Source organism: Hippichthys cyanospilos, chromosome 20, assembly GCF_059441005.1.
Source record: "Hippichthys cyanospilos isolate Australia breed blue-spotted pipefish chromosome 20, RoL_Hcya_1.0, whole genome shotgun sequence".
NCBI lineage: Eukaryota > Metazoa > Chordata > Actinopteri > Syngnathiformes > Syngnathidae > Hippichthys > Hippichthys cyanospilos.
Window position 1 is genome coordinate 5267848 of NC_142388.1, and position 22035 is coordinate 5289882.

The following is a 22035-nucleotide window of genomic DNA, read 5'->3' on the forward strand; positions in this document are numbered from 1 at the left end:
AAAGATAATAGATCCAATAATCTCGACAGCTGCACATGCGCTCTTTAAAACACTTTTTCTTGGCTTCTTGGTCTTACAGAGCAGCCACTGGCTTCCATCAACTCGCCGATAAGCGCATTACACACACGCCGAGTCATATGATCCCTTTCACAGCTAGCGTGAAAATTCTTACTGGATTTCAAATAATGTATATTAGCTACTGTTGTTTTTATATTCATGAAATTTTGCATATAATGCTATACATATTGAAAAATGTCATTCCAGTGAAGACGGCATTAGTGGAGTTAGCTGATTGACTTTTGCTGGATTTATCGCTGTTTTGCATATATAAAAAAACAAAAGAAAATCCAGAGATAATCGGGCTAATTCCACAAATAATAATCGACCACCTAATCCACTCACAAATAGATTTATTAAGAATTTATGATTAGTGAGTATGACAACTACATCATACCCTTTCTGCATCTTATGTTGGGTTAGAAGCCAAAAACAACAAAAAAAAAAATGACTGTGCTTTGAATTCAGGCTTTAGTGATAATGAAAATCTCTTTGGAAATCATTTGTCACCTTTGAATGGCCACTTTGTTCACTCCTAATCTTAAAATTTCATCTTGATGTTCCCTAGGATTTACAAGCTTCACGATCAACCCTTTCTGTTTTTTTGAGGAGTCCTAAAAAATGTTATTTTTGTGCACTGGACAAAATAACGATCTCCTGCAGGAAGTCGTCCCTTCTTACGATCACAGTAAAAGTCCTCTACAACGAAACCTGCATGTGCAAAAATACCCCCCAGGGTGAAAAAAAAAAATCCATGCATTGAAGCCTTTCACTCTTTCTTACGTCCCCGTTGCATTATAGAATATATTTTTTGGGACTCATTTTTGTATATCCTAAAGTCGTGTCATTTGATCAGGGGTGTGTAGACTATTTTATATCCTTGTTACGATGATTAACTAATTCCATGCCAGGAACATTTTTTTTAAGAGTCCGGACATTCAATCCTAGATACTTAAGTATCGATTTAATACTTAAGTATCTTGAAATTAATGTTCTTAATGTACTTAAGTATCAATTTTAAGTATCTTGTATTTACTGTCCGGATTCTTAAAAACCATGAAAATACGTCCTTGGCACTGAATGAGTTAAGAAAGTGTTAGTTGGCGTTTAGGTCATTATGCAAGCCCTCTCAGCAGCAGCACCTTAAGCCGTCGGTTAAGTGACCTTGAGGCCGCGCACCTCTCAACGCCTCAGTGATGAATATGATTCTTTGTTGACTAAGAAGTAAACATATGCCCCCGGGGCCTGGATTTAGCACACACACACACATGCGCATTACCCATGAACCTCGCACAGAGCATAAATGAGCGTGAATGGGGTGTATTATACACCTGCGAGCGGGGGTCAAAGTCTGTCAATCCCAAGATTACGTACCGCATTATAGATTATAGAATCACTCTGGACTGGCAGTCATTCAGTTTGTAATCTCAGCAGCAGCTCCGTGTTTAAAAACGAAAAAAAAAAAAAGTGTTTAGTAGTCCTTGCACAAAGGTCTTATGACAAGTCAGCTGTTGGTGACATCGCAGATGCTGGATCATATGTCAGAGACCTTTACTACCTGGGAGGCCACTTGAGATTAAAGATGCGATGGGGGGGGGTCCACCTCTGCTAACAGGGCAGGAGCATCTGACCTCTTTGTGAGGTTGGACGCCATCATCTTGACAAGACAGCGAGCATTTGGGTAAGTGGGCCGATGTTTTTGATCAGGTGTACAGTTGGTGTGTGGTTTGTGTCATGGCAATAGCGCCATCTACAGACAAGTGTTGGTATTACAGATTCTTGTCTATCAGGTTTGGGTAGTTCGGTTGCTCCACTTATAACGGTGAAGTTTCTTCAAGTGTGGAGTGGGTCATGTGTGTACATAACGGATCTATGTTAGTAAATGGAGTAAATTGTAAATTCTAACATCTTTATCCTGACAATCCGATTTGCTGCTGGTAATTGGAATATCAATCAATCAAATTTTATTTGTATAGCCCTGAATCACCAATGTCTCAAAATGCTTCACAAATGAAAAGAGGTCATGTGGAGACTCGAAAAAAGAATAAATGTAATGTTTTGTCTAGCTGTAAATTAACTTTTTTTTCGACTTTATCACGTTCATCCCTAGATTTTTTTGATAAATGTGTATTTTGTTTTATTATTTGTAAGTATAAACACATTAAACTAGATATTTGTCATAAAACCAAACTACTCTGTGCACTTTTATCCCGTCCGCAGTGATGCGATTTTCCAAGTGTCCCTGAAGGCAGCACTCGGTAGCCGTAGCAACAGGTCGCACAACTCAGTACTTCGTTACTCTGCTGGAATCTGCGCAGCTTGTTCGTCACAACGTTTACAATTTTTAAACGATCACAGCATAACTATGGAAACAGTGAAAGACGTTGAGGAAGCGATTGAAATGTTGGATTTGTCCGAAATTAAACGAGCAGAAAGCAGGTAAATGGAGCTCTTGTTTTTGCACTATTTTTTTTCTCAGACTGAATAATTTATCTATTTAATTGATATTTAGCAAAGCAAAATGTGTAACACTGTGCTAACACGTGATTATGTCCTGCAAATTGTCCCTGTGCACTTGGAGCGCGTCCAAATCGGAGAGGCTGCCTCAATTAGAAGAACATCATGCAGAGGTTGGTTAATAAACTGGTGACTTTTCTCCAATTTCGTATATCGATATTATGGCCGGATGATAGGGTAACGATGATGATTATTATTGTGTTTGTTGTTTGCAGTATTAGTACATTGCTCATGTATGACATGCACAGAAAAGTGAGAAATGCAAGTTCTACATGTGTTTGATACGCATGTTTTTGTTATAAATATGTTTAATGCATGGTTTTGTTATGCGTGTTGAATATGTTTCAAGATAAAAATAATATGCCTGTAGAATCCCTTAACTCATTAAATCCCAGAGGCATGTATTATATGTAAATATGTACTATATTACATATAATACTTCATTCCTTAAAATAATTTCTTCTTTTAATACTTTATTTACTACAAGCCCTTTTAAATCCTTCATTGAATGTCTGCAATAGCTAAAAAAATGTCTTTGGAATTGAATGAGCCATTTAGATCTTTTAAAATATTCTTACCGTGGTAAAAGTAAATATCAATGCAGTTCCACTGCCCACCAATTGAAACAATACAATGTATTGTTTTAGTTTGGAATTTCAATTTTGCAGAAATACATGTACAAAATGACAGGTATAGCTCTATGAAGCGTATCCTTCATTTCAGTCCTGCAGCTCTGGAAGAATTTCGAGGCTCCAGAGAGATTTAATGGAATTAGTGAACAACGTCCAAGCTGCAGCCGACGCCAAAGAATCCATGCGAAGAGAAGAGTTGGAGGAAGCTCGCAGGATTCGGTAAGTTTTTATCTTCCCAGTGAAAATTAGGAACCCTTGTGCAGTATTGTGTCCATATCTGAGACACGTTTCACCACATTCTTCTCACAGTATTTTACTCGAGGGGTGCCACTTTCCTGTATGTGGTCGTGCCATTACATGATGCGTTAGGGTTAAAATTTGGGTGAAATTTCAGCTCCCCAGTTTTTACATCTTTGATGTAAAATGTCTTTCAAATTATTGGATGAAAATTGGCACAAGGGTTCAAACACGTGTGTCCTCCATTCAGCTTTGAACTACTGGAGAAAGAATGCAAGTCCGGCCAGGAGAAGTTTGAGGAGATCACTAGCAGGTGGTCGTTGGCCGACCAAACGGACATCCCCGATGAGCTGCAGGAACAATTGAAGTGGCAGCAGCTCTTGTGTGCGGAACTCATCGAGGACAAGGAAAAACTCATCAAAGATCTCCAGCAGGTAGCAAAACGCAATACTGGTGCCAGGGGTATTTCTCTGACAATGATATCATCTTCTCTCTATTTTTTTTTTTTGACTCGAGCAGGAGCTGAAGCGTGAAGACGATCGCTACGTGAAGGACTTGAGGAGGCAAGCGGAGGAGCTTGATCAAATGATGCAACAATCGGACGAGCTCGTCAGTACTCTGACTCAGGCCTACAGAGAAGAGCTGGAACAGATTGAGGTGCAGTACCAGTCAAAAGTTTGGAAACGCCTACACATAATCAAAGAAGCTGTCGAGAATTTAAATCTATTGGTTCTGAATCCAAATCTTTTTAAAGTCGATTATTCTATTGATATTCCATCAAATAGTTAATTAGTTCACACATTACATGTTTAAATAGTGTCCTTTAAGTCACTTACAGATGACGCTTCGGCAATATTTCATAAGGAAACTAAGAGGGGAGCTTCCTGTTAACTGCTAGGAGGTCAATAACTTCCTGTTCTTCTTCTTGAGACGTTTCGTGCCTTGACTGTTTAGTGGTTAATATTTCAGCACCTAAAACTGAGCCGCAATAGATTGTTTTCAGTGGCAGGTTATATTCTTGGATAACACAGCCCTAGTTTTTTGAGAAGTTAATTCCTTTATTGGTGCTTATATTGTTTTTGATGAAAGCCCAGTGTCTATTAAATCAATAGGCACACAAATAGCCTCAGTCATTTGGCCACTAGGTGGTGCACCGAGACACACAATATGTCAACACTTTGTTTGTTTATGCCTGTTCCACTTTGTAATAATTGACCAATATTTTTGTCACTCTTTTTAAATTGGAAATGATCCCGAACTAAAAAATTGCTTCATCGATCATTTTGATAATCAATATGCAGTAAATAAACATGTTTTTAGGACATATTGCCTTATTTTCTGGTCACATCAGTGATCGGACATAGGTTGTTTATCAACTCGCTCATCTGCCCCAAAAATCCTGATCATTTAGTCTTCAAAAAAAACCAAAGCACAGCATTTACAAAAAAACAACAACTAAGAAACCTGGCCTAAAAACGAATGAAAATGAACCGAATTGAAAGTCAAAACGAAATAAAAACTAACGAAAAATCAGAAACTATTAGAACACTCTTTGGCATTCACACACGCTACTAGGACGCCACATTTACCCGCTCACTATCAGTATCGATGCTAAAAGCTTTCCCGCTCAGGGTTCATTATCGCATGCTGCCGACATGTCACTAATGGTCACCCTTTTATTAGAGCATGTACCAGCAAGAGCATGACGTCTTACTCACAAAAGACCAAACAGAATGGGAGCAGTGCCTCAAGGAGTTGTGGGACCAGCAGGTCAGGAGACAAAAACTTTTACATTACCGTTTTGAATGCATCGTATGCACATGCAAATGATGGCGCGTCTTCTTGCAGCAAGAGAGGCTTGCAGAAAGAAAGAAGACGGTGGAGGAGTACGAAGCCAAAATTTACAACTTGATGATGGAGCCGGAATATGAATATGATGCACTGAAGGCCGAGCACTTTGCTGAGTTTCAGGTATGAAGATCATTTGTGTGAGGCTTATGGACCTTTATTAGATTTTTTTTTTTCAAAGATTAAATGAGAAGGGCTGTTTATCCCTTGTGTAGTATTTTGACCATTTTTGGGGTCCATTTCTTCCACAACCTTCTCGCAAAAGTGGACGAACTTTGACATTTTGTCACCATCTGGGTGAAATTTCAGCTCCCCAGTGTTTTTTTTTCTTTTTTTCCCTTTTATGTGAAATGCATTTTGATATGAAGAAAAAAAACGCGCAGGGGTTAAAAGTACATTCCACATGATTCCACATCATGAAATATGAAGTGATAAAGTCAATGATTTGTTTGCAGTATTCTTGTGAGTCGCATTTTGGTTTGATTCCCTGTTTGAACACCTTCAAAAGTGTGCGTCATTTCAGGTCATATGTCATCATCCACATCAGAAGATGAGTGAAAAAAATATAGGAAATGTGCAAAGTTGCCATCTTGGCAAAAAAATCAAAAGCCTGTTGTAGATTCTTTAAACAAAAAAATAGCTTGTTTGGATGCCTTTAATAATGATTTACAGTATGGGGGAACAAATAAAAATACTAAATTTGAAGGTTTTTCAAAACTTTTGACTATTCGTGTATTCGCTTGCGCAAAACTTATGGCAAGATTTTGTTAATGTGTCGACCAAATATTTACACCTTTAATTGTTGTAGCTCAACTGTCTTCTATGAATTTGATGCTTTGTATGCCTTCATAGAATACAATACAACATAATAAAATAGAATAGAAAGCCTTTATTTTTGTTGTATAGTATAATTGAATGAAAATGAACAATAAATTGAATTAATATTATAGATGTCTCTTTTGATGTGTACTAGATCTGATGCTTATAAAAAAGACAATTAGGTATTAAATCACAAACTTTCCTTTTATTAAGGATCTGGAAAGGGAATATCAGCAGATAATGGCCGACAATCTGCTTGGCAGTATAAACTACATTAAAGAGAAGGATGACAGAGAGATGCACAATCTGGCCAACATGAAGAGCAGAATCCTCAGGTAAATCTAAAACATCTCGACTTGCAACTTTTGCCCGATTCGATCTGTTGCTTGCCCAATTTTCAACTTCTTCGACGTCTACTTCAAACCTCCACCGCTAGATGGCAGCAAATCACACATCCAACACAACAACGAGCGTAGATAAGATTTATTTGTTGGTCCTCGTAGGAAAATTATTTTTCGCTGACACCGATTACTGATCAGTACTACTTTTAGTACAACTTTACTACTAGTCATTGTTCTCTTATTATTTCAATATTATTAATTAAAACAACAAAACTGTATGTTTTGTATCCCAGTCTACAGACAGAGCTGAAAGACTTAAGACTCACCTATTCGAGCAGCAAGAAACAATCCGCGAAAGAGAACAGCCGTTTGTCCAACGACTACAAACGCAGCATCGAGCAATACCAGCGCATGCAGCAGAGAATCAAGTGAGATCACACATTAGGCCTGAACTCTCTATATACTTACCACCTTTATCCTTTAGGCACTTTGCTGTCTCAGACGCCAAACAATTTGAAGAAACCTGGAAAATGCTTGACAAGGAGGTGAGGCAACAAGCGGAGAAGGCTCTGCTCATCGATTCCGTCATTTATAAGCAGGTTCTCGGCCTTCCCTGGGCGAGACCTCCTGCGGCATCCTCCATGGATCTACCCGGTCCAGACCTCCTTTGGAAACAGGCCATCATGGATCAAACCACGCTTGACAGCTCCGCCGAGATGGATATTGAAGCTGCAGCATCAGAAGAGGAAGAGAAAGTGCCCTTGGAGACCATGAAGGAACTTATGGAGTTTTTATGTGATGAGTTGGTGAGCCCCACATAATGACAATTTACCTGAAATACCTGAAAATGCGAGTGTCTGGTTGAAAATTCTCCATCGTCGTTTCACAGGGCTTCATGACAGAGGACAGACTCCAGCTGCTGGAAAGCTTGGACAAGAAGGAGCAGAACATTGTGAAGCTCGAGACTCTTTTCACCGTGAGTTCGCTTCCGTTATCTTTCTTGACTTCTGGAGGCCTCGACCAGCTTCTGGAGTGTCTTTTCTTGCTTCCAGATTTTTGGCTTGGAAGAGGACGATTTACCCAGGTTGGCTAAATTCATAGTCATGTACCAGAAAAGGCAGCAAGCTGAGGTGAGGAGCTATCTGAACATTTAATAGAACTGCATATTAATGTTTTTTTTCATTGTGTAGGTTTGCTCTGCTGGTCCAGCCGAATCCAGTGAGAAGATGGAGGGAGGCGCCACCGGCTGGGCATGCAATCCTAACTACGTCCTGCCCGCTTTTAAGGACTTCCTGAAGCATCACACTCCATTCAGGTTGGCAAAGAATAACCTCAATAGTTTATAAACAGTATACACTAATAGACAACTATTAAAATATAAACTATTTGAAATAGATTAAATCGAACCTTTTTTAATCACGTATATGTATAAGGAGCAATGCCTCTGGTCCACCTCGCTACTGGAGCGAAGACATGTGGGATTCCTCGGCAGATGAAGCTTACTGGGAGGGTTTGGCCAATGTCATCACTGAGGATAAACTTAAAGTTTGGGAAGCAGCGATGATCGTACTGAAAAAACACATGTAAGTAGCACATGGACATGCAAAAACATGTGCGGTGCATATGAAATTGCTCTTCTTCTTCTGTTCTCCAGTAAGGTTCTTACCAGCATCTCGGATTCTCTCCCTGAAATTGAGAGTCTGGAACAGCAGAACGCAGAACTTTGCAAGCTCCTGCAACAATCTGTCAACGCTTGAGTATGTATATTTGCAGTTTCTTTGAAGATTAAATGAGCCTAGATCATATAGAAGTTGCTATAATTAATCGCCGTTAAAATAGGCACTGACATTGTATTACAATTTGTTGACAACATATATATATGTATATATATATATATATATATATATATATATATATATATATATATATATATATATATATATATATATATATATATATATATATACACTGTTCACATATAAATGCATATATGATTTAACTATATTCAGGAAAACTGTCCCAAAAATTTGCAATGAGTAGGAATGTGTAGGAACTTTTAAATGTGTGCAACCATAAATCTGACCTGTACACCACACATTATTTTGGCTTCTCATTTTTTCATTTATATTTACATATATATGGTATTACTTAAGAGAGGGGAATTAAAATACATATTTTCTTTAACTCTTAATGCCCAAACTTTTTTTTTTTTTAAAGAGAGGAGCTCACAGACAATTTCGTGCATTCTGACTATAATAATGTTTTTTTTTCCCTCATGCTTTTTTAATTCTTCCCTTGTCAATGGCACTTCTCAAGTAGTAGCACCGGTGATGAGAAAGGATAATTTTATAACTGGTTTGTGGCCTACTATCAACCCTAACTAATGTGCAACCTTTCAAGTAAGCTTTTCTTTGACCATTTGTTTTATTCTGCTTCGTAGCAAAACTTTGGTTTTGTGCTAACACAGGAATTAATATAATTCTCTCTATCATGACTAAAGCCAAAATTCCAGGGTCTTCTAAACATGATGCATCACTGTACACAGATGACTGCAAAAGATACGTTCATGTTTTATTTATTCCAAATAGCAAAAAAAAAAAAAATCAGACAACAAAAACATAAAAATTTCACACATTTCTTGAAATAACAAATCCGTGGTAAAAACAGGCAAGTTGAGTGCAAACAGAAAGTGTGTTATCATCAGTAAATACCAGAATTACAAAACACAAACAGCAGGCCGAGTACAGGGAAGGAAATACCAGCATTTTTGGTAGGTCAATTTTATTTTTTAAAATCATTTATCTCAGACTTATTTTATGTCTCCAGTCATGTGATCCTTCTACCGAAGTGTCTTCGCATTGTCGCTAATGTTGAACACAGCACTGAATGTGTACATTATGTGCAACTCGACACGACATCATGCTAACATGCCACCGGTTTGTTTGTGATACATGCACTCTGACATGGAAGCAAACATTTGCATACACAGTAAAAAAAAACAAAACACACACACAAAAAAATTCATTCTATCCAGATTTTCAATTTAACTGACTTCAACACTTGCTTCATCAGAATTGTTATTAAATAATCATCCTCTTGTTTTTATTTCTTAGCAAAATAGACATCTCATTCATTTTTCATATACCTTTTTTTTTTTATATTTGTGCAAAGACCGCCACAGCTACACTCATACAAAATTGTGGAGCAAAACGCCAACATTTTCATGCAATCATTTGACTGCTGTATACCTGTACAACCAAATCATATAGATAAAAACCTTATCAAGACATTTCAAATTGCTTTTTTTGATTCTTTTGCTCCGTGCTATACAAGGACAAAGTCATGTTTCACTCTTATTAAAATCGATGTAATAATTAGACTGCAAACTAACAGCTTATGAAACCAACTGGCCTCTAATAAGGAATGGAGACTTTATGTTTGTGCTCTATAATATTGGTGGACAAGTCAGGACACCTTTTATTGTGTTGTTACTTGAATTATGGATGTAAGGAAACAACTATAGCGAGGGCCTTGGCGCAAAACAAATAAAAAATAAAATAATCAATAGATGGGAAGTGTTACAGTGGTACCTTTACTTATGTTCAGTAATTCATGTTTTTTTTTGGGGGGGACAGCGTTTTTTTAATCCCAATCGGTTTTTGCCCGCCTCTAATTTCAAAATTAGGTATGTGTGTTACGAACACATTTAAAATGGATTTGACTTCACAGTCATACCGGCTTTCTGACAGAAACTATAACTACAATGTGGCCCGCGGTTAAAATGTGTTCGATTTATGCATTCTGACTATTTCTGAACTTAACAAAGCTTGAGGCATCACAGTTGTATTTACTCTATCCACCGCTAGGGCTACCGGAGGAAACTCTTTAACAGCTGGAAAGCTGGCTACACTATCGATATACTGCACAATTCCCTATGCGCTACATGGAATACCCAATGGCGATCAATGGTTTAGTATTCAAGCAGAAGCCTCAAACCTTCACCAAGAGGGGGCGCAAACATACTATTAACCTTTTGTGAAATTCCTGTTCATACGGATCTAATGAAGTCACATCTATGAAAATACCTGAAGACGTGAGAGCGAGCGATTCGAAACGCAGAGGACAGATTCAGTATTGTATTTATTGATTAAACATCTGTATACCTACTATCTAATCACTTTGTAAAGTCAATTACGTTTTGTGAAGAGGTTCTAGGGGTCTTAAGAAAACCTCTCTGTCTTCGCCCTTTGACCTCAAATGAAATAAACTCATAAGTTAAAGGTACCACTGTAGATGAAAACTGATGCAATTTCCTTTCCTGCTGATGAGCCCGGGCTCAACCTTCCGCCATCTTTTGCAACCGTCCGTCCGTCGCCCTTCCCATTCAGGCACCGAGCAACTTCTTGACGAGGTAGCCCGGCATACTGTACAGGAAGAGGCCCAGCATGATGAGCAGGAGCAGGGCCAGCACGATCTTGATGATGAGCCACTTGTAGCGGTTGCACACCAGGTAGCGGATGGCTTTCAGCGGGCTCAGGAACCACAGGAAGGTGGTGTCTGGCCGACTTGATGGAGACACAAAAAAGCGCACTCATTAGAGCCGTGGATGGTGTCTTCAAGTATTTCGTCGTGGTAAATAAACGGGCAGACTCCCACGACTAAAACACACGAGGAACGAAAGCTACATTGCGAGGACCGAAGAAGGAACAAGCAAAGCAAAGAACACAGAAGAAGAAGAGGTTGTGAGGAGTTGTAGGATGAAGACTACCGGCTCATTAGACCCCCAGCATCTTCTTGACCAGGTAGCCAGGGATGGAGTAGAGGAAGAGGCCCAGCATGAGGAGCAGCAGGAGGAGGCCCAGCACCTTGAGGATCAGCCAGCGGTAGTTGTGCCACAAGAAGTAGCGAATAGCCTTGAGAGGACCCAGGAACCACATGAAGCTTGTATCCGGGCGACTTTTAGGGGATGCGGTTGGAAAAGTGGGATAGCGAGCACACAGAAGAAGAAGACGGAGGATGGGAATGCCAGGGTAGAAGAAGAAATGGAAGAGAAAGCATCAGTGAGGAAAGCAGCCGTAGTTGTACTTCCATGCACTGCTTTCCTCACAGAAAGAAGAAATTCTACGCAGCAAATTTGAAAGAGGTTGGATCAGCCATGCAGGTCAACTCTACATGTGTCCATTTCAGGGACATCTGTTGGTCTTACTTTGGCTTCTCCAATGGATCTGGCTCGTTTCGTCCAAGTCCCACTGGACTTTTCTCTGCCTCCTCTGCAGTCACCAGATGGAGTTCAGCCTCCACTTTGCCCTGTAGACCCATCAAAGTTAGCATTCGAACCATCAGTCACAACAGTGCAAACGACCAAACCATCAATCCCCCAAGAAAGCGGCATCCAAAATCCAATGATTAAGTTCTAAAATAATTTATTACATTGGTCCTGAAGTGCTAAAGTACTCGATTACAATAGGAATGAAGGTGATCAAGTACTTTAGGTTTACTTTAAGTTACTAAAGTAAATCATTACTTTAGGTTAGTACTAAAGTAATTTATTGGTTTGAACAATTAAGTAGTAAAGTACAGCAGTATTCCTTATTGAAGTTATTGCATACTTGCTAGTTTACTAAAGTAACTAAAGTACTAAGCGCTAGAACACTAAGGGAATTGTTTAGGGTACTAAAGTAATTCATTACTTTACTAAAGTAAAGTAGTTACTAAAGTATTTGATTATTTTGTATGATTAGTACTAAAGTAATTGATCGCATTAGGTCACTGGAGTGCTAAAGTACTTGATTACTACTGGCACTACACTAAATACATCAAATACTTTAAGTGCTAAACTACTGAAGTAATTGTTTAGTGAATCATTACTTTAGGTATGTAGTTGAGTACTAAATTAGTTGATTATTTTGTATAATTAAGTGCTAAGGTAAATTATTAGTGCTAAAGTACTCGATTACTATAGGCACTAACATTAACATATAATTCAGGTTTACTTTAGATTACTAAAGTCTTGACTCTTAAAAAAATGTAAAAATATGTCTTTGGGATTGAATGAGTTAATCGACTACGGTTCATACAATGTATCATCAAAAAAAAATTAAAGTGAAATCAATTGCTACCATTATGTATTTGCCATCTTTGCTGTTGTGAACGGTTTGTTTATTGATTTATCATTTGCTATGCAGTTTCTATGATTCTAATTTTTATTTTTATTGACGTATGAGTAAGGTTGACAAAGTCTGACAAAGTTCTAGTGAGGTCAAGCTCTGAGCTTTCATGTCAAGAAGTCTTCCTAGTGTCTTTCCTAGAGTCAAATTTTGGAGTCGGTTTTCTGAGTCTTGTTTCCGAGTCTAGTTTCAGGTGCTCACTGTGGTTGCGTTGGATTTTGTGTGCTTTTTCTCTTGTCTCCTGTCTACTTCTTGGTCCAAATTCTGCTCCACCTATGATCATTAATTTGATAGTATAACCGGATTTGGAAACCGGCTACGCTTCACCATCGATCTCACCGTCAGCTCCATCTCGTCGTTTTCATCGCGAGCCACAAAGGGCCACCATCCCTTCACCCTTTTTTGCTTGAAGATGGAAATGGAAGGAAGTTCCTGCTCGTTTCGGATCAGGTCGATGGAGCACTGCTTGGATGTCTTGGCCCCTCGAGGGAAACGATTTAGGTCCAGCTCGATGGCACCTGGAAAACATCAAAAGCTTACCTGCATGTCTTCAAACATACTAAAGTCCAATTCAATGACCTACCCAAAAAGTCATCGGCGGAGAAGTGGTCGGCGTCCCAAACCTGCAACGTGAGGCGAGCCGGAATTTTGTATTCTGTCTCGTCCCAGGAGAACATAGATTCTTTTTTCGACATGACGATTTTCTCCTCCGCCATGAGGTAATCGAAGGGGAAGACGAAGCGCCAGTTGAAGTTTCCCTCTCCGGTCAGGGAGTGGTAGTGCACGTCCGTGTCCTGCCTGTCTTCCTGCTGTCCCTTCAGCCAACTGTCCCGGCAAAGACGGCGGGAAACCGCAGATCAACCTCACTTTCTTTTTTATATTTATTTTTTGTAGGATCTATAACATCTCAACAATCCTTCCCTTCGATAAAACATGAACAAAAACAGTGAAAATGTGTTTTGGATGGCAAAATAACAGTTTGCGTACTTATCCAGTGTCATCTATCCATTCATTTAAAAAAAAAAAAAAAAACGATTGCTAATATCAAAAACTAAAATCACTAATAATTATCATCTTCTAGTTACTGTGTTTGTTTCCAGCAAAAGGAACAGTTAGCATTGATGCTAATATCGATCTATGTCAAAATGCTAAATATCAACCACATAATTACTTTACCATCCTCGAGCTACAGTTTACTTCAAGCAAAAGGAAGGACAATTTTAGCATTGATGCTAATGCTAATGAAATAAGTGCTCCTCTGACTTATATCAATTTTGCGAGTTTGGATTTATTTCCCCCAAGAACTCCTCCTTATCCTAACAGCAAATTAGAATAAGATAGTATAGCCCCAAATTTTCTATTCAAACAAACCTGCAACTAAGACAATTAAAACATCACTGGTTTGAAATGTCTTTCCTGCCATCAAAAGTCAAGGATTAGTAGAAAGTTACAAACAAGTAGGCTGCAAATGCGAGCGTGGTTGAAAGCAATGGAGCCGTTTTAATTATTGGAAGCATGCGTGGTCTGTGCTTGCATGCGTGCATGCAACGGGCAGGAAAGGTCAATCAAAACCCTTTTGGGGTCAGGCACTGTACTTAAGGACTGAACAACATGGCGTCATGTGGAGTATGTTCGAGAAATATTTTTGGATCATCAAAGGTGAATGGTTGACTTTGGGCTTCTATTTTCCTCCTGAGACCCAGCCTATTCATTTGTGTCCAGCGTAGAGGACATTTGGTTTTCGTTTTTGGATAGTCACATGGTTGAAGGCACGTTCCTTCTCTGTCCGCCAGGAGGCAGCGTTGCTCTCTCCATTGAACAGAAACGCGAGCCGTCTCCTGTTTCTTGTTTAGAATTGGAAATGGAATCGACAATATATGTTCTCATTGTTGTTTCTAGGCTTGTGCTTAACAAGAATACTCGAAAAGGTCATTTTCTGGTTTTGAATTTCTAATTTTAACAGGGAAACCGAATACGGCTTGTTCACGTCCAATCTACAGAGCAACACTGCTCTCTAGCGGACAAAAAGGAACAAGCCTTTAGACGCGTTAATATTTGAGCACCTGTGTGCAAATAGCTTGCAAATTGTGTGATTTCTCTCAAAATTAAATGCGCGTGCTCATCGCTCCACAAACGCTTATTCGTCAACTCACAAGCACATATGGTAAGTGTCATTATAAATGCTTGAAAAACATTAACGAACACGTTTGAAAATCGCGGATGTATTTGTGATTCTATAAAAATCGTGAATATCGAAAATGTTTGTCTGTCTCACTTAGACATAATTGAGAACACAACAAAACACACGAATGAGATGGTTGTCAAAACACAACTTCAAAGGCACAGGTAAGTGCTTTTTTTCATCAAAAACCCATTGTTTTGCTCATACTAGTCAAACAAATTTGACTTTTGTCTGATTTTAAGGGTTACAAGTGATAAAATTCAAAGTTATGTTGAAAATATATTACTTTTTTTTCATAAGAGGATTTTTTTTTTACGGCCTAAAAAAGAACATTTGCAGAAATAGTGCAGTTTTACAATAATAGAACTAGTTGTACGGTATCACCAGTGCTTGCAGAGTTGACTCAACAAGCCGCCTCTGATAATAATTAAATGCGGGATAAGGAGGAGGTTTTTGTCTTAAAAATAACTTACCAGTGATGAAGCACTGTGACTTGCTAAGAACAATTAAAAAACGAGCAGAATGTTTATGTATTCATGTACTTAACATGGTACATATTTCCTAATGTATATTTTGTTTGAAAATAAAATTATCACACCTATAAGATGCTAATCTCAGCCCATGTCTCTTTTAGAGAGATAGTTTGGTCCTGTCTTTTTTTTATATTGCCTTTTGCATTTGCTGATTGTGGGATTAAAGACAAGGAAGGTCCGTGCCAGATGGGAAATTTTAAATCAGGAAATAGGATAGCGTGGAAAAGGATGAAGTCGTACGAGCCATGCGATGGAATCTCGCGGTTTTTTTTACCCCCTGACATAGATGTCAGACATCTTCTCTCCTGTCAGGAAAGCATCGTCCTCTAGAATTACGTCATCAGTGTTCCAAATAATAACGCGTAGGTCAAAGCTGCACACAAGCAGAGACACGCCACAAACACCAAAGACGGACACACACGTGACAAATGGAAACAAAACAAAAAGTAGTTAACAGCAAACAAAAGAGTTCACACGACACACAGCTCGGGATGCGGCCGGCGCCAACTGGTATGGCTGCATCCCGCTGTACGTACCCCCTGACAAATATGTCACTGGACTTTTCCCCAGTGAAGTAATCATCGTCCTCCAGTATTACTTCGTCTGTATTCCAAATAATCACCCTGAGCTCATATCTGGTAAAGGGAGGAGGAAGGAACAAATACACACATATACAGTATATACACTGCACATGGGGTGCCTAATGCTTGGCAAAAAAGCCTCGTTCAATTTATTTTTCAGATGGGAGGGGGCGGACCTACATTAAAAAAAGCTTTAAAAAATGTTAATAACAGAAAATATTATTTTCAGTAATGTGACAAGTGTTAAAAAGTGGTTAATCTTATTTGTAATTGTTTATATAAATGTATCTTTGTGTGTGTGTGTGTGTGTGTATATATATATTTATATATATATAATATATATATATATATATATATATATATATATATATATATATATATATATATATATATATATATATATATATATATATATATATATATACACATGCTATCAATCAGGATTTGTTTTTTCTAAAATCACTATTTTCAACAATTTCTCTAATATATGTGTATGTATATGCATTTATTTTGTGGAGTCACACTTTTTTCTCAGATTTTTTTGTCCTTTGTGATTTTAAGTTATTTATACATTTTTGTATTTCTACATTATACTCCAAATTTAGCGCTTATCGATTATGATAACTAACAAGAATGATAGCGACATATTCCACTTCTGCCATCAAAAACTAACTTCTGCTCATTTTAGCAAAAAAAAAAAATCTGTACAGTTAGTAGCAAATTTTAATAGGAGCATAAACTAACTGTATTTTCCATTTTTAATCATTATTTGTCATAATGCTCATCATTTAAGAATGTTGTCACACAAAATTAATCACAACCCTTATATTTCTTTTAAAATGAACAAAACTTTGGTACAATACCTTGTCGTTGACTATGAAACCAAAAATGTTCCCAGGCTGTTAAACGTGCTTCGTTCAAAACCGACCAAGCTTACCTTTTAGGCTTCCGCGGTGATATCTCAACAGCGGGTCCAGGGGCCGGCATGTCCATAGGAAACATGTCCACCCACATCTCGATACGACCCTTGAACAAACGGTGGCATTGGTCAAACTGAGCGCGCGTTTTCAAAAGGTTTCGACATTTCTAACCTGTTCGATGCCCGGTTTGTCCGGGTTCAGCAGGGGCCTGGTCTCCACGTGTTCCGGAACGAGCCGGCAGCCCACTCTGGGGATCTCCTCCCAGTGGTTCAGCACCGTCAGCGCCAAATGCTCCTCTGTCTGCTTCTTCAGACCTTTCAGGTAGAGGACAACATTAGAAACACAGTGGTACCTGTATTTATGAAATTAATTTGGACAGGACATCATTACGAAAAGTGAATTTTTTTATAGGTGCTTTTTATATGTAAATGAGCTCATAAGTTTACTTAAGTTTAGTTTATGGTCATGCGAAGTGCTTCCTGTGTGAGATTGCACATCCCACTCACTGACCTGCTAACGGCAGGCGTGACAGCCCAAAGTGGTATGTGTGTGTTTACAATACTGTAGATAATATTTTTCCGAAGAGACTTTTTGTAACTTGGATTTTTCCGTAACGAGTCGTTCAAAAGTAGAGGTAATGCTGGACTAGGAAATGGCTCAGTGTTTATCATGAAGTCCTACCGTTTTCATCCTCGATCTCTGTTGCTCCCACGAAAATCCGATTGGCCACCTTGACTTTCCCTCCTGGGCCATACTGAGGGGGATCAATCTTGCCTTCCTTACACAGCTTTGCTAGGATCTGGCTAGGCTTCAAAGGATCCCGCCAAATATTGTACCCATGGCTAATGTAAACACAACACAGAAAATGGTTTAAGGGTTTAGTAGAAAGTACAGATTTGCATGGGGAGTGGAGTCAAATTGCAGCAAATATAAATGAACGCTTACAGAGAATAGGTGGAGGAGATACCACAAGTGGCTCTGTATTTGCTGTAGAAGCGATTTTCCAAGTCGATCTTGGTCTCTCCGATCAGGTCATCAGTGCCGACGAGATCCCAGTCGTATACGGAAACTGTAAGCATGGACTCCATGGGGAACGTTGCTTCGATGTCAAAGGACCTGAAAAAAGAGATGGAAAAAGACAAGACATTTTTAGACAGAAATCAGAAAACAATCGTCGTTACGTTTAATCGCTAAAAATGTTATTGAAAAGCACCATACTGTAGCCTGAGGCTCAGAGCTAAATATATTCAAATTCACAACCGGAATACTCAAACTCCAGTCTTTTAATTCATATCAAGCGCTGCGGTAATGAAAGGAGTCTATTGACACCCAGTCTCAAAAAATAATAGTATTGATTTGTTAAATTTAAATTTAGATTTGCTAGAAATAGCAACTGTTTCCGGCTGTGAGCATCAAAGTTTGCGAAATCATTAACGTCCATCATGCCAGCCTATATGGAGTACTTGAGTGCTGCTACTTACTGGTTGTAACGCAGATTTAGGTTTCATGGTTTTTACTAATACAAAGTTGACAAAGGTCTAATTCCACATGTTGAACAGAAATCATTGCCAAAAATCCAAATCTGGGTTGACTCACTTTCCAAACACAGGATTGAGCTGCTTGGAGATGTAATTCTCCTTGTCTTTGACCTCGGTTTTTCCTAATTTAATGACAACATATGGGTCCGCCTTCCCGTTGATGTCTGCGGGATGAAGATCCGTGGCCTGAAGGGAAGGAAAATCAGATTATTAAAATTGACAAATTCCGATTGTCCGTAGTAGGTAACGTACCCTGACCACGTACACCCTGACGAGCACGTTGATAGGATCGTTATGAGGAATGCTCTGAAACATGCCCATGTTTGGATCAAATCCCACATCTTTTGTGATCTCCTCAGATAGTGCTAGCTTGTACATACACAAGGAACCCTGAATAGGGAATAAGGAAACATCTGGTTACCGAAGGCAGACAGTTTTGTGGGACCGACGAGCAATCGGTTCATCAGTGACAGACTCCCATCTTGTTGAATAACCAACAAACTACACACCAGCTAAAATTTGTAAAATGCCCATCTCTATTAGTGGCAAAGTGATGACGGAAGCAAACAATTGACTAACGATCACGGTATGGTTTGACTTGAAAAAAATCGCGGCCTGACAATCAGGAAAAGCAGAGCACCAACCCACGATGACGGACCAGCAAAGATGAGTAAAATGCCCACCTCTGCAGGCCCGAAAATGAACTGTCTTTGATTTTGATCTTAAAAAATGGTACAAAACACACCTTAAAACGTCCAACAATCCGGTCGTCATCCAGAGCGTGCTCATCATCGTCCCCAGCTTTCCCTCTGTACAGGTTGAAAGTATGCAGCCAGTCTTCAAAGTTGCCGTATTCAGTCTCCAGCTCCTTATTGTACACCTGTTTACATCCAGCAAGACCGTATGAGTATTTATGAAAAGAAATATTCTATTTGGCAATGAAATTTGCTGAAGTTACATGACCGAATACCACATAGACAGCTAAAGGGGGTTCCACAAGGCTCTGTTTTAAGCCCCATTTTGTACAACAAGTGGAACATACCATCAACTCGTCCACTTTAAATTTAACCGTTCGTTTCTCCGCTCCGTCCACAGCGTGACCCTTCTTCTTGTCCTTGGCGCTCCTCTTCTCTTTGTTCCTCTCCCTCAACCTGGTTCCTTTCCGAACAAGGTCATCACATTTGATATCTGAGCGGAGGGTTGAGTGGAGGTGGAAGTGGATAAGATGTTTTCATGAAGTGAGCTCGTATTGAATGACCTCAAGAGTTGAACTTTGTTTTTAAATACTAAATGCCAAACAGTAGACAAGATACGCTAATGCTTATGAGTATGGCATGTGAATGAAATGACATGTAGGCTATTTACAACACTTTAACAAAATCCTGTTCGCTTTTTATAGTCCAAGAGGCACAATTCCAGTTTTTTATTAATGCAAATTTAAGTGTTTTTTTAAAGATATTTTATTTTCTAATTTCTACATTTTTGACTAAATCTATAGTACAGTAATTATAAACTCATACATACGCTGTAGCATACCATACCTGTCGTCTCGGCTGCAATTTCCAGGTCTTCTCTCTCCTCTGCTTCGGCCTGAGCTGCTTCCTGAGCTCTGAGGGTCTAGAGAGACGTTTTCGTTTTAAATTGTTATACATGTTATAAGGACATTATTGGACCACATTATCTTCCCAAACCTCTTTCAGTGTCTCTATGGAAGCAAAATATTTGGACCACCAATCCAGCACGCTCTCATCAGTTTCATCGTCTTCATCTGCTGCTCCCTTCTTTTTCTTTTTCTTCTTTTTTTTGTCTTTGTCGTTCTCATCTTCAATCTATTCAAGCAGATTAGCAAATTTAGGTCACTTCATTTTAACCTGCATTTTATAGCAATTGTTCTTTTTGAACAAGCACTTACCATGTCAACTTTTACAACAGCATCAGATGTCTGAAAATTGGGGATTTTACAAAAATACAGAAGTTAATAATGCACGTAAGGGAATGACTAGCATAAATATTGTGGTGCCTTGATTTATGAATTCAATTTATTTTATGGACATGCTTGTAATTCAAAGTTGCTGCTGCTACTTTTTAGAAATTTTTGGGAACAAAATTAGTATTATTTTAAACAGCTCTCCTGATAGGCTTGTAAATCAATTCTTGGTACTCATCTGCATAGGTAGTTGATACCCTTTGATGGATTGAAATCTTAACCCAATGTCTTGGATCGATTTAAGTCGCATGTTGGCCTCTACACAAAGAAACAAAAACACATCTCTGATAGCTTGTAAGTTGGAACGCTCGTAAGTCAAGGCACCACTGTTATTTTCTACTTGCGCTTACAGCATCTAACTTGACACACGTGTCCATTTTCCGGATGGCGGGTTCCATAGAGTCCATGTTGACGACGATATCGCCTGCGGAGCGAGAAAGAGTGCGCGAGGAAACGCTGGGTGAGAAGCCATGCTGGGATCCGCCATTGGTCAGGACCAGGTAGCCATTCATTAATTTAGCTGTTCAGATGTAGCCAGGCCAAGCCACCACCACGAAGAAGCCGGAAAAGACGGCACATAGCGGCAGGAGGACAGACGAGGACAGTTGGCGCAAGATGTGATAGAGGAAAAAAAGGAGAAAAGACAAACAGAGGTGAAATCGTTAAAGCATTACGAGTCCCAATAGCCCATAGAAAGCAGAATAATAAGAAACTGAGTGAAGGATTTTTGTTGTTGTCGAAAATGATTTTCAGCCATGGTATCATTGTTGAATTAAGATACAATTATTGGTCTACCTGAAAGATGTAAAAATATTTTCAAAAAGCTGAGCGGAAAAGAAATCAACAAATGTAGAAACATACAAAGAAAACAATGTCATAGAATGTCAAACAAAAACCAAGGGTGTTCCACTGGGCTCTGTTTTGGCTCCCCTGTTTTTTCCGTTACATATTATGTATTTAATGTGTTAAATCATCCCAACTAAAGAACAGCAACTCATACTTTTTCTATTCAGTGTATTCAGTGCTTCGTACCGGCGCTGCCCCAGTTACTGGACGCCTTGTTGGGAGCGCAGTAAAGGAAGCGCCTCAGACATGTGACCGCATGTGAGCCGACCAGAGTGTAGCGACCGAATGCCCGACAGTCCACCACCCTGATGTTGAGCGGCGGGTGCAGGAGCTCATTTTCAGGGAGGTCCTAATGAGAACATTCAAACAAAGATGAGGTATATTACTTTTTTTGAAATCATCTCCATTTTTGTCGTAAGCGCAGTTATGGTACCGATACTCACCACCTCAAACCATTTGACCAATGTGCTAAAATTCGGGTTCTTTTTGTAGTTCTGGATGAGGACGGACTGAACACCTTTCCCTGCACACTCTATGTCCACACGGGGTCGATCCACCTGTGCCAGGTTAACCCGCTTCAAGTCCCGTAGGCCCCAAAATAAAACCTGAACCGAACAAAATAACTTTTAATACGCTGTAATAAATCCAAGATATTAAAAAGATCTCACCTCAATGCGGTAGCGACTCAGCACAGGTCGGATCCCCAATGGCACTGGGATGATTGGGCCTCGCTCGGAGTCTGTTGGTCCTTCGAGGGGAGGAAGATCGGCCATCCCTCCTTGACCAATCTAACGAGAGTTCAGAGAGAATATTCAATATTATCGTTTATT

General features: G+C 39.2%; 2 protein-coding genes across 6 annotated transcripts in view; one reads left to right on the plus strand and one right to left on the minus strand.

The window, feature by feature from the left end:
• The first annotated feature begins 1139 nt into the window (after nucleotides 1–1139).
• Nucleotides 1140–9973, plus strand: LOC148407048 (dynein regulatory complex protein 1-like). Its single transcript, XM_088403051.1, has 15 exons — nucleotides 1140–2496; nucleotides 2639–2687; nucleotides 3298–3425; nucleotides 3694–3877; nucleotides 3963–4100; nucleotides 5127–5213; nucleotides 5292–5414; nucleotides 6324–6445; nucleotides 6745–6879; nucleotides 6936–7257; nucleotides 7341–7427; nucleotides 7504–7581; nucleotides 7642–7766; nucleotides 7885–8034; nucleotides 8106–9973. Exons 1-15 carry the CDS (start codon nucleotides 2423–2425, stop codon nucleotides 8206–8208), a joined length of 1905 nt encoding a protein of 634 aa, XP_088259177.1. The 5' UTR covers nucleotides 1140–2422; the 3' UTR covers nucleotides 8209–9973.
• The window catches only part of otofa (otoferlin a), a 51669-nt gene continuing 38644 nt past the window's right edge, over nucleotides 9011–22035 (minus strand). The window contains exons 28-49 of one of the 5 annotated variants that reach the window (XM_088403047.1): nucleotides 21874–21993; nucleotides 21649–21810; nucleotides 21392–21554; nucleotides 20710–20783; nucleotides 20285–20314; nucleotides 20064–20201; nucleotides 19914–19989; nucleotides 19415–19560; nucleotides 19118–19252; nucleotides 18625–18762; nucleotides 18431–18558; nucleotides 17780–17950; nucleotides 17516–17676; nucleotides 17006–17148; nucleotides 16852–16940; nucleotides 15870–15968; nucleotides 15608–15706; nucleotides 13202–13443; nucleotides 12958–13136; nucleotides 11658–11758; nucleotides 11220–11407; nucleotides 10868–11016 (exon numbers count right to left, since the gene is read on the minus strand). In XM_088403047.1, coding sequence (XP_088259173.1) covers nucleotides 11227–11407; nucleotides 11658–11758; nucleotides 12958–13136; nucleotides 13202–13443; nucleotides 15608–15706; nucleotides 15870–15968; nucleotides 16852–16940; nucleotides 17006–17148; nucleotides 17516–17676; nucleotides 17780–17950; nucleotides 18431–18558; nucleotides 18625–18762; nucleotides 19118–19252; nucleotides 19415–19560; nucleotides 19914–19989; nucleotides 20064–20201; nucleotides 20285–20314; nucleotides 20710–20783; nucleotides 21392–21554; nucleotides 21649–21810; nucleotides 21874–21993 — 2775 coding nt within the window. In that variant the 3' untranslated portion in view covers nucleotides 10868–11016; nucleotides 11220–11226. Of the gene's footprint in view, nucleotides 11017–11219; nucleotides 11408–11657; nucleotides 11759–12957; nucleotides 13137–13201; nucleotides 13444–15607; nucleotides 15707–15869; nucleotides 15969–16851; nucleotides 16941–17005; nucleotides 17149–17515; nucleotides 17677–17779; nucleotides 17951–18430; nucleotides 18559–18624; nucleotides 18763–19117; nucleotides 19253–19414; nucleotides 19561–19913; nucleotides 19990–20063; nucleotides 20202–20284; nucleotides 20315–20709; nucleotides 20880–21391; nucleotides 21555–21648; nucleotides 21811–21873; nucleotides 21994–22035 lie in introns of all 5 variants that reach the window. The other 4 variants (XM_088403049.1, XM_088403046.1, XM_088403050.1 and 1 more) reach the window with 4 other exon arrangements.

Excerpts from the sequence above, each read along its gene's own strand:
- LOC148407048 (XM_088403051.1), top strand. The coding sequence starts at position 2,423 with ATGGAAACAGTGAAAGACGTTGAGGAAGCGATTGAAATGTTGGATTTG. Across the intron at positions 3,426-3,693 it reads GAGGAAGCTCGCAGGATTCG|CTTTGAACTACTGGAGAAAG; the intron begins GTAAGTTTTTAT and ends TCCTCCATTCAG. Across the intron at positions 7,767-7,884 it reads AAGCATCACACTCCATTCAG|GAGCAATGCCTCTGGTCCAC; the intron begins GTTGGCAAAGAA and ends TATATGTATAAG.